The 12093-nt window shown below is 43.9% G+C and overlaps 1 protein-coding gene across 3 annotated transcripts in view; it reads left to right on the forward strand.

Moving 5' to 3' along the window:
- The window catches only part of COL22A1 (collagen type XXII alpha 1 chain), a 766089-nt gene that overhangs the window by 712850 nt on the left and 41146 nt on the right, over positions 1-12093 (forward strand). For all 3 annotated transcript variants that reach the window (XM_033933743.1, XM_033933744.1, XM_033933745.1), the window contains exons 55-56: positions 1472-1525; positions 7247-7318. In XM_033933743.1, coding sequence (XP_033789634.1) covers positions 1472-1525; positions 7247-7318 — 126 coding nt within the window. The remainder of the gene's footprint in view (positions 1-1471; positions 1526-7246; positions 7319-12093) is intronic.

The raw sequence follows: 12093 nt of genomic DNA on the forward strand, positions 1-12093 counted from the left end.
TGAAGAGGGCAAATATGTATGTTTCATGAACGATTACTGTTTATTAGAGAATGACACAGGGACAAATTTGTCCCCGTCCCCGCAGGAACTCAATTTCTCCATCCCGTCCCCACAAGTTTTATTGCTGTCTCTGCCCCTGACCCATTCCTGTAAGCTCTGCCTTAACCTCGAACACTTATGATTTTAAAGGGTTTGAGGCTTGTGCAGATGAGGACGGAGCTTAGGCATTGGTGGAATGAGGCATTATGACATCACAGTCTCAGCTCTAGAATGTTGCTACTTATGATTTTAAAGTGTTTGAGGCTTGTGCAGATGAGGACGGAGCTTAGGCATTGGTGGAATGAGGCCTTATGACATCACAGTCTCAGCTCTAGAATGTTGCTACTTATGATTTTAAAGTGTTTGAGGCTTGTGCAGATGAGGACGGAGCTTAGGCATTGGTGGAATGAGGCATTATGACATCACAATCTGAGCTCTAGAATGTTACTACTTAGGGTTTTAAAGTGTTTGAGGCTTGTGCAGATGAGGACGGAGCTTAGGCATTGGTGGAATGAGGCCTTATGACATCACAATCTGAGCTCTAGAATGTTGCTACTTATGATTTTAAAGGGTTTGAGGCTTGTGCAGATGAGGATGGAGCCTTCAGGAATGGGGCAGGGACAGGAAAAGAACTCACCGGGACAGGACGGGAAAATAAGTTCCAGAGAGGACAGGGAAAATCTGTCCCCGTGTCATTCTCTACTGCTTATTTCTATAGCAGTACTAGTAATATGCAGCGGTGTACCCAAACATGCAAGAAACAATCTCTAATCAACATAGGGTTGCCAGATTTGTTCTTAAAAAAAAAAAAAAAAGACACGTGGCCCCACCCTGTTCTGCCCCCAGCCAATCCTCCTGTCTCCTTCCCCGAAGTCTGGGGGGCTCTGAGATTCATGTGGTTTGTAAGCAAATATGGATGGGACAGAGCGTGTAGGCAGAGTGGGAAGAATGGACTTGAATAAAAATATGAAGCCACAATAGGCTTTGCTATCGCCAGCTGCGGGGGTGTTAGCTCCAATGCTCATAGGAATTCTGAGTCAGAGCTAATACTGCCACAGCCGGTGATAAAAAAAAGCCTAACAAGGCTTCATAAAAGGGGGCCTATGTTTTTTAAAGGGGTCTTTCAAGCTAGATTATTTTTTCCTTTTATCTTTTTCCCCCACAGAACTGTTAGCTTAGCTTAGGTGTAAATAATATTCATTTTTAATGCAGCTCGCATATAATTTCCCTACTAACTATAGGGGTATCCAAAAGATCTTATTGTCAGACTTGAGCATGAATAGAAATTAAAATGAGGTTTTTGGTAAAACCCCTAGAAATTTTACGAGTAATAGGTAAGTGATAAAACAAAGTACTGTATGTTCTTATTTTCAGTCCAAATGGTGTCAGAGAAGTTGATGCATTCATTCTCATTACAATCACTTTTATTTAGGGTAAAAACGGAGCAGCAGGTCCCCCAGGGAGTGCTGGAGTTCCAGGTACCCCAGTAAGTACAGTGTATGTGTGATACCTGACTTTTGTTAAGATGGCTAGACATTTAGAATAAATACCAACCCCCTCTTCTACGAAACCGCTCTAGCGTTTTTTAACGCAGAGAGCGGCGCTGAATGACCTGCATTGGTCCCGCACTCATAGGAACTCAATGCGGCTCTCTGCGCTAAAAACTGCTAGCGTGGTTTCATAGAAGAGGGAGCACATGTCAGTACTAATTGAGTGAAAAAACCAGTAACACAGATGACCACTTGGATAATATACATCCAGAGAAGTTTTATCAGCCGTAAGCCTGAAGTCATAATGCCGTTGTACAGGTCGATGGTGAGACCTCATCTGGAGTACTGTGTTCAGTTTTGGAGGCCACATCATCAAAAGGATGTGAAGAGAATGGAGTCGGTTCAGTGTATAGCCACTAAAATGGTCTCAGGACTTAAGGATCTCCCATATGAAGAACGTCTAAGCAGGCTGCAGTTATATTCTCTCGAAGAACGCAGAGAAAGGGGTGACATGATAGAGACATTCAAATATCTTACGGGCCGTATTGAGGTGGAGGAAGTTATCTTCTTCCTTACGGGTCTTAAGGCAACCAGAGGGCATCCGCTCAAACTCAAGGGTGGGAGATTTCATGGTAACATCAGGAAATACTTCTTCACCGAAAGAGTGGTTGATCGATGGAATGGTCTTCCACGTCAGATAGTTGAGGCCAGTAACGCACTCGACTTCAAGGGACAATGGGTTAAACATGTAGGTTCGCTCCGGGGAAATTCTTAAAAAAGAGGGTTCTTGTTGAGGAAGGGTTGTTAGAGTGGGTTCGCTCCGGGAAATTCTCAGAGGGAGGGTTCTTTTTGAGGGAGGGTTCTTTGAGTGGGCAGACTTGTTGGGTCGACGGCCCTTTTCTGCCGTCATACTCTATGTTTCTATGAAAGGGTCCAGAGAAGAGCGACTAAGATGGTTAAGGGGCTGGAGGAGTTGCCGTACAGTGAAAGATTAGAGAAACTGGGCCTTTTCTCCCTCGAACAGAGGAGATTGAGAGGGGACATGATTGAAACATTTAAGGTACTGAAGGGAATAGACTTAGTAGATAAGAACAGGTTGTTCACCCTCTCCAAGGAAGGGAGAATGAGAGGGCACTCTCTAAAATTGAAAGGGAATAGATTCCGTACAAACGTAAGGAAGTTCTTCTTCACCCAGAGAGTGGTAGAAAACTGGAACGCTCTTCCGGAGTCTGTCATAGGGGAAAACACCCTCCAGGGATTCAAGTCAAAGTTAGACAAGTTCCTGCTGAACCAGAACGTACGCAGGTAGGGCTAGTCTCAGGGCACTGATCTTTGATCAGAGGGCCGCCACGTGAGCGGACTGCTGGGCACGATAGACCACTGGTCTGACCCAGCGGTGGCAATTCTTATGTTCTTAAGTTAAAATCAATAACTATCAGCTAAGATAGGGTTACCAGATTTTGCATGTGTAAAAAGAGGATGCGAGGCTCTGCCCCGTTCCACCCAAGACCCACACAAACCACGTCTCTTTGGGCCGACTCTGGAGTGCGCAGATGCAACATAATGATAGCACGTGCATGTGTGTGATGTTATCAGACTTGGCCCCGATCTCGACAGCTTTTCAAAACGAGGACAAAGTGCCGGGTTTTGAAAAGCCGTCTGGACGTCCGGACAGTCCTCTAATAGGAGGACATGTCCAGGTGAATCCAGACTTATGGGAGTAAAATCTAGTAACCCTAGTTTGCACTCTGCACTTGAGGATCATAGCCTCTCATTTTTTATCTATGACCAGTGGGCCACAAAATATAAGGACTGAATTATGGCTTCAGAATCAGAGATTTAGATGTACATAGTCCAGAACTGCTCCCAATCTCTAGGTGACAATTGACCTTTCTGGTGCGAAGGGTGCATCTTGACCAATGGGATATTTTCCTCTCAAACTGCGAGTTGTGTAGAAGATGTCATCTATCTTTTTTGGCTCCGCCTCCTTCCTCAGTGGGAAGTTCTGAGGTTCCTCAGTCTTTTCTTCTATTTACGAGTTGAAAGATGTCTTTCTGATCTGCTCTGAGTGAACTTTTTTTTTATTTTTGGGGAGTTTTAATTCAGACTTGGAGGGTTTCGGTGGTCAACAGTTCCAGTTGTTTACAATTATTTTATTTGATATACCACCATTTTTAACAAAAAAAAGTCAAATCAAGGGGTCCCCAGCAGCCCTGGGGCAGCTCTGCCTGGGAGAAGACAGAATCTCCGAGCAGAAGTGTGTAGCTAAGAGGGCAGCCCTTTTAGGGAACCTGATTAGCCACAATGCATTGGCATCTGTGGAGCTCAGGGATCTTTTCCCTAGTAGTGTGGCTTGCTCCTGAGCATTCCAGAGCTTGAGCGCAGGCTGTTTGGCCTCATTGCGGTCTGGTGGGCTTTGCTGGGTGCTGGCTGCGTTTCTCTCTCCTCAACAACGTGTGTGGAACTGTGGGGATTCTGAGCTCTCAGTCCGGATTTGGTCCAACTGGTAGCCCAAAGATTACAGCATTTGAACCATGATTCATTCTTCTCTGAGGCAGAGGCCTTCTCCATTATCCAGCTGCAATGTGAGCTGAAGCAGTTACAGAACCAGCATAGAACAGTGAGTGCAGGCTATTATAACCTATGAGAGAATCGAGGGGGGGGTCTGAAAATTGTTGTTTTGGGGTTTGCTGGGGCTTGGTTTAATGTTCCCTACCTCCAAACACCCCTTCCTTGAATTTTTTGAGTGTTAATATTGCTCTCCTGGGTCATTTTTGATGCTACCACCTGCTGCTGCTGCCATCTTGTACTTCCCTATTTTGATTAAAAAGCCTCTATCACAGGGGTGCCCACACTTTTTTGACTTGCAAGCTACTTTTAAAATGACCAAGTCAAAATGATCTACCAACAATAAAATTTTAAAAAAATACACAAAGCACACTGTACGTAGAGAAAATGTTAATTATCATTTATATTTGGGGGAGGTTTTCAAAGAGGTCAAGGCAGATGACTTTAAAATGTATAATGTCACCTCAGTAACAACTATACAAAAATAGACAAACATACTCCCTCCCTTTTTACTAAACCGCGATAGCGTTTTTTAGCGCAGGGAGCTGCACTGAATGCCCCACACTGCTCTCAACACTCATAGGCTCCTTGCGCTAAAATCCGCTACTGCAGTTTAGTAAAAGGGGGCTATAGTGCAAAATATAGACAGCAGATATAAATTCTTGAAATGGACACATTTTGATCGCTAAATTGAAAATAAAATCATTTTTCCTACCTTTGTTGTCTGGTGATTTCATGAGTCTCTGGTTGCACTTTCTTCTTCTGACTGTGCATTCAATATTTCTTCCCTTCTTTCTGCCTCCTGCATGCTTCGTCTCCTCCAGACCTCATTCCATTCCCCAATCAACATCTCTGTCCTTCCAGGAGTCCAACTTTTTCTTCCTCTCTCCCTGCCCCCCTCTCCTTTCTTTCTTTCTGTCTGTCTCCCTGCCCCTTTCTTTCTTTCTTTTTCTCTCTGTCTGTCTTTCTGTCTCCCTGCATGTCTTTCTGTCTCCCTGTCTGTTTTGTCTCCCTGTCTGTACTGCCTCCCTATCTGCTTCCCTGTTCTGCCTCCCTATCTGCCTCCTGTTCTGCCTCCCTGTCTTCCTGTTCTGCCTCCCTGTCTTTTCTGCCTCCCTGTCTGTCTCCCTGTTCTTCCTCCCTGTCTTGTCTGTCTCCCTGTCTTGTCTGTCTGTCTATTTTCCTCTCCCCTGTCTGTCTCCCTGTTCTGCCTTTCTGTCTCCCTGTTCTGCCTCTCTGTCTTTCTGCCTCCCCTTTCTTTCCTCCGAAGCCACTGCCAGAGCTGTCGTCCTGGAACAGGCCCCCAAGCCACTGCCGACTTCTGGGCCCCCAAGCCACCGCAGATGCCGCCGTTGCTGAGTTCTTCATCTTCCGACACTGCAACAGGCCAGCAGTCTTCTCCCTAACGTCAATTCTGACATTGGAGAGGAAGTTCCAGGCCAGCCAGGAAGTGATTGACTGGCCCGAACTTCCTCTCCGACGTCAGAATTGACATCGGGGAGAACGCTTCTGCACGGAGAGCTTGGGGCGGCGGTGGGGGACGTCGGAGAGAGGACGGCTGATCGGCCCGGTAGATCGCAAAGGCAACGCGAGTCTATCACGGAGCCCAGGATGGGCTCCGCGATCGACTCGCATTGCCTTCAAGATCTACCGGTCGATCGCGATCGATGTATTGGGCACCCCTGCTCTATCATTAGAGATAGACTCCTTTGGCTGTTTTACCCCTGATTCATGCCAGATTTGCACTGGATAGCCAGCTGAGGAGCATCTGTGTGCCACAAGCTGCGGGGCATGTGGGGAATGGGGGAGACGGGAGTGATGGGCTTAGCCCCGTCTGTTCCCTCTAGGGCTGTGGAGTTGAAGACAGCTTGTATGTCAGGGAAAATTCCCTCCCAGCACCCTCGGATAGTGACATGGCGAAGCACAGATGCATAGATGCCTCAGAGCCCATGAGGAAGCAAGGTGAGTCCCTGCAGCGGTCCTCTGGGCATCCTGTTCAAGGCGTTGCCCCTGATTTTGTGAGTTTGACGTGGAAAGCCTATTTGAATTGTTGGGATCCATCTACACCAGGGATCTCAAAGTCCCTCCTTGAGGGCCGCAATCCAGTCGGGTTTTCAGGATTTCCCCAATGAATATGCATTGAAAGCAGTGCATGCACATAGATCTCATGCATATTCATTGGGGAAAACCTGAAAACACGATTGGATTGCGACCCTCAAGGAGGGACTTTGAGACCCTTGATCCACACTTATCTCTCTGCTTGACCGGTCCGATTCCTCCTCTTCTCAAATCGTCGCAGTTCATTAGCTTTGCCCAATCCGTAACCAAAAGTGTCTAAAACCCATCAGTTATATGTTCCATTCTCAATAATCACCTTATGGGTTTTGGACACTTTTGGTTACGGATTGGGCAAAGCTAATGAACTGCGACGATTTGAGAAGAGGAGGAATCGGACCAGTCAAGCAGAGAGATAAGTGCTTGTTGACGCAAATGACTCTTTGGAGTGAACTTTTGAAGACTAACTGATGAACTAAGAGAACCCTATGAATTTATTATAACCGCTGCTCAGTTTGCTTTGCCTTTAACGTATGATCACACTTTGCACTTTGTATTAGTACTTTATTACTGTAGTAATTTAATGATTTTAGGTATAACTTGCAAATATAGTTGAAAATAACTTTTAGAATATAAAAATAAATAAAATAAGAAATGGATTGACATTATTTTAAAAAAAAAAAGTATTTATTCATTTTTAGAACTTACAATAAGTGTATAAGCAAATAAAAACATTTTTAACTTAAATACAACACTTAATAATCTGTAAAAACATCAGTTTAGAATTTATCTCCCCCTCCCCCTTAATCAATAATAATCTTTGAACACATAAAAACATATTATAATCCCCATCCTTGCATTCCTTACATTTATACAAAGACCAAAATCTACCTATCCCCTCTCCCCCCCCCCACCTTAGACATGCATTCTGAGTACAGGATTTTATAAATTGAATGGTAGGAAGTTTATGTAAAGATCCCGTTTTTTTCAATTTTCTGAATAACAATTTGTTGTCATAGTGTTTCTAGGAGCTATGTGGTGAAAGTTAGTTGTTGCAAATGCTCATGTTTTATTTCCTTTCACGAACTGTACAGGGTCTAAAAGGAAGCAAAGGAGAAACGGGCAGTCCAGGACTTCCGGGATTCCAGGGGCCCCGGGGGCTTCCGGTACGTATTGATCGCAACGGTGAAAGAATAATGTTTTGCATGAGACGTAGAGAGCGATCCAAACTGAATTACATGAATAATGAGATGCTGCTTGTGCAAATTAAGGTGCGGTTTGATATAGTCTGTAGAGAAAAAATAAAATTGGGCCTGATATTCGACCCATTCCAGCCAGCACATAAAGCGAAGCATCGACCCCCAGCACCTAACTTTATTCTTACAGTCAAAGGCACTATCCATGTAATTAGCACCACTGAATATTCAGTACCTCTGGCAATGACACCGGTAACGGTAAGGGCTCCTTTTACGAAGGCGCGGTAGCGGTTTAACACGCATAATACTGCGCGCTAAGCCGCCGGATGCGCTAGCTGCTACCGCCTCCTCTTGAGCAGGCGGTAGTTTTTGGGCTAGCGCGTGATTAAACATCGCGCGCGTTAAAGCCGCTACTACGGCTTTGTAAAAGAAGCCCTGCTTTGCAGGCCTAATTTTAAACAGGAAACTCACCCAGATAGTAAATGAATATCGTTTGCACCTCTTTTGACCGTCCCCAATGCTGGCCCCTTCTTTTATCAATAAAATTAGGCCATTTTGTGATTTTATTCATATAAAGACTGAAAACGCAGGCATGAAAGAGTTAAGTGTTCACCATCTGCTGGCAAACGCGTAACTCGCTTTGAATATCACTTCCTCTGTTCTTTAATACACTTGCAAGGCTGTGGCTGTTCATCTGTCTAGTCATTTGTTCATCAAAATAATTGTTTCTTTAAAAAGATTGCATTTCCCATGTTAACTGATAATTATCAAAGTTGACATTTACTGTGTCGATGAATTTGAATGACCTTCATTATTTGTAAAAAATGCTATGCAACCACATATATCTACATATATTTTCCAGATTTAGCTATAAGTTAAGATTTACGTGAATTGATCTATTGTTATCATTCCAGATTGATTCCTGCTGTTTATATATATATTATCAGATTTATACTGTTTTTGTTTGTGAGGGGAGGAATGGGAAAGGTTTCCCTCTAAGAATTATAACTATTCTTACAACATCTAGTATCCTGCTGCAGATTTTTCAGGATTCTATGTAAACGGTTCCCAAATCCTGTGGCTATCAAGTGGCACTTTTTCATATATTTTCATTTGAATCATGGAACCTCGATACTGGCAAAGTTTGAGTAGAGCTTTCCGAACGAGATATATTTGAGAGAATGCAAAGAGGAACCGCTCTCACCATTTTAGGAGCAAGACATCGACTCCAGACGACTGGGAGCATAGAGTCTGGAGCAGAAGAGTAAGACAGTTGTGTCGAGAGATCATTCATGAGTTTGAAGGATTTTGCTCAGTTTGTCTGGCTAAGACATTCTGTTTTCCTGCAAGGTATAGTGCCCTGAGTAGGATCTTGTGGGAATTCATCCAGGACCATATCTCTATCATGTCCTGGCAGAGTGGGTGAGATCCTGTGCCTCCTTGTTTCTTCAAGTAGAACATGGCAACTTGATTATTGGTGTGAATGAGGATTACTTGATTCTGTAAATGATCTTGAAAGGTATTGTGAACTGCTTGGAGTTCCAAGAAATTGATGTGGAGAGTTTTCTTGTCAGTAGTCCAGATGGCCTTGAGTGTGTAGGCTGTCAAGGTGGACTCCCCAGCCTAACATGGAAGCGTCTATGATGAGTTGCTTCTGGTATTACAGCCAGAACGAAAGAAGTTATCCTGCCGCTGTATCGGGCGATGGTGCGCCCACACCTGGAATACTGTGTCCAGTTTTGGTCGCCATACCTTAAGAAGGATATGGCGTTACTCGAGAGAGTTCAGAGAAGAGCGACACGTCTGATAAAAGGAATGGAAAACCTTTCATACGCTGAGAGACTGGAGAAACTGGGTCTCTTTTCCCTGGAGAAGAGGAGACTTAGAGGGGATATGATAGAGACTTATAAGATCATGAGGGGCATAGAGAGAGTAGAGAGGGACAGATTCTTCAAACTTTCAAAAAATAAAAGAACAAGAGGCCATTCGGAAAAGTTGAAAGGGGACAGATTCAATACAAATGCCAGGAAGTTCTTCTTTACCCAACGTGTGGTGGACACTTGGAATGCGCTTCCAGAGGACGTTATAGGGCAGAATACAGTACTGGGATTTAAGAGAGGATTGGACATTTTTCTGCTGGAAAAGGGAATAGAAGGGTATAAATAGAGGATTACTGCTCAGGTCCTGGACCTGTTGGGCCGCCGCGTGAGCGGACTGCTGGGCAGGATGGACCTCAGGTCTGACCCAGCGGAGGCATTGCTTATGTTCTTATGTGTGGAGGAGGCTGGAAGAGATTAGTCAGAAGCATTCACCACTGAAAAGAGTGATGAAGTTCTAAAGTCACGTGTATGAGTTGAGAAAGAGACCCAGTGGCCTGAGTCCTCTGCAAAGAGAGAGTCCATTTGAGTACTCTGAGGTGTAGATTAGCGAATGGAATGATGTGAACTGTGGAAGCCTTGTGACCCAGAAGATATAACATCTGATGTACAGTAATATGTGGTAGGGAGGAAACTTTCCAACACAGGTGGATAAGATTGTCAACTCTGTTGAGGTAGAAAAGCTTGAGCTTGCGTAGTGTCCAAAAAAGCTCCAAGTTTATTAGGTATTTATATAGTGCCTGTCAATGGAGATTGTCTAAGCAGTTTTAGTAAGAACATAAGAATTGCCATACTGGGACAGACCAAAGATCCATCAAGCTCAGTATCCTGTTTCCAACAGTGGTCATATGTGATCTGGCTGGGAGACATTTTTGGGCAGAAACTTGCTCTGAGTTCTATATTATGCACTCATTGTCTTTTCTCATAAATTATTTTCTGCCCTGTTGGCAACACTGTCTTCTAGACAAGAATACCAGTTGGTGCTGGGTGGAGATTTTAATATTACTGCTGACCCATCTATTGACTGCTCCCCTCCAAAAATAAGACCTAAGAGAGCTGAAGGGAAGGGCATGAACTTTCTTCTTTCTGAGCTGGGGCTACTGGATATTTGGCGTGTATTGGACCCCAGTGAACATAATTGTACCTGCTTTTCTCAAATCCGTACAGTCCATACCAGGTTAGACTATATTCTTGTGGCTCCCACTTTGTTGTCTGGTACTAGAGAAACAGGGATCGATGATGGAATAGTCTCTGTCAGAGCTGACCATCCAAGTTTGCAAAGATAAGAAGATCCAACCGGTAACAAAGCCTTGATAGCTTTGTTGCTCAAATTAGGATGACTACTGCATAAAAAAATAAAACTAAAACTACTTGCTGTTAGTTTTCAAGGACCAATCCACGTCAAGAACATAACATAAGAGCATAAGAAGCGCCATCTCCGGATCAGACCTTCAGTCCATCTAGTTTGGTGATCCGCACACATGGAGGCCCTGCCAGGTGTACACCTGGCATAATTTTTAGTAACCCATATCCTTCTATGCCTCTTGTAAGGAGATGTGCATCTAGTGAGCTTTTGAATCCTAGGACGGTCAATTCCGCAATAGCCTCCTCTGGGAAAGCATTCCAGGTGTCAACCACTCTCTGAGTGAAGCAGAACTTCCTGATATTAGTCCTGAACTTGTCCCCCTTAACTTCATTCCGTGTCCTCTTGTCCGTGTCAAATTGGACAATGTAAATAGTTTTTTCTGCTCTATTTTGTCGATTCCTTTCAGTATTTTGAAGGTCTCAATCATATTCCCTTGCAGTCTCCTTTTCTCAAGGGAGAACAATCCCAGTCTCTTAAGTCGATCCTCGTATTCCAGTTTCTCCATACCTTTTATTAGTTTTGTTGCTTGTCTCTGCACCCTCTCCAGCAGTTTTATATCCTTCTTTAGGTTGGGAGACCAATGTTGGACGCAGTATTCCAAGTGGGGTCTGACCATTGCTCTATAAAGCGGCATTATGACCCTCTCTGATCTACTCATGATTCCCTTCTTTATCATGCCCAACACTCTATTTGCTTTTTTTGCCGCCGCCACACATTGCTATCAGTACACCCAGGTCCTTTTCTTGTTCGCTCTTACCCAGAGTTGCACCTGATATTCTATACTCGTGTTCCTTATTCTTTCTGCCTAAATGCATTACTTTGCATTTCTCCATATTAAACTTCATCTGCCATTTCTCCGCCCATTTCTCTAACTACCTTCATCCACACAAACCCATGAAAAAGGCCACCAGCTAGATTTGGTAGCCATGTCCTCAAAAGAAATCCTAAATCCCACTATTTCCATATCAAACGGCATCTGGAACCACGACATCTGGTCCGACCACTACACCTATTACTTTAATTTAATCTGGAACCAACCAAAAGAAAAAACGCACCCAAGGATAAAAAAAGAACATCTCACAAGGGGCCACATTAACCCAGAGGAATACTGGGCCCACTATGAAGCGCGCGAGGAGATGAATGAAGAAGGCGAATTCTGGGAACAGTGGTCAAAAACAAGCACAACCATCCTAGACAAAATAGCTCCCAAACAAAACAGAACAAACCGCTCAAATAAATATAACAACTGGTTCGATTCCGAACTACAAAAAATGAAACAATCAACACGACGACTAGAAAGGATCCGGAACAAATCAGGTGAAAAATCTGACAGGAACAATTGGAGAGCAAACATAAAGGAATATAAACAACTGATAAAAGAAAAAAGGAAAAAATTCTACTCATCCAAAATATACACATCCAACACAAGTTCAAAAGGAATTAACACTCATGAATTGTTCAATCTAGTCAAAAATTTATTCGACACCACACGCCATAGTCAA

This window comes from Geotrypetes seraphini, chromosome 2 (genome assembly GCF_902459505.1).
Source record: "Geotrypetes seraphini chromosome 2, aGeoSer1.1, whole genome shotgun sequence".
In the NCBI taxonomy this organism is placed as follows: Eukaryota; Metazoa; Chordata; class Amphibia; order Gymnophiona; family Dermophiidae; genus Geotrypetes; species Geotrypetes seraphini.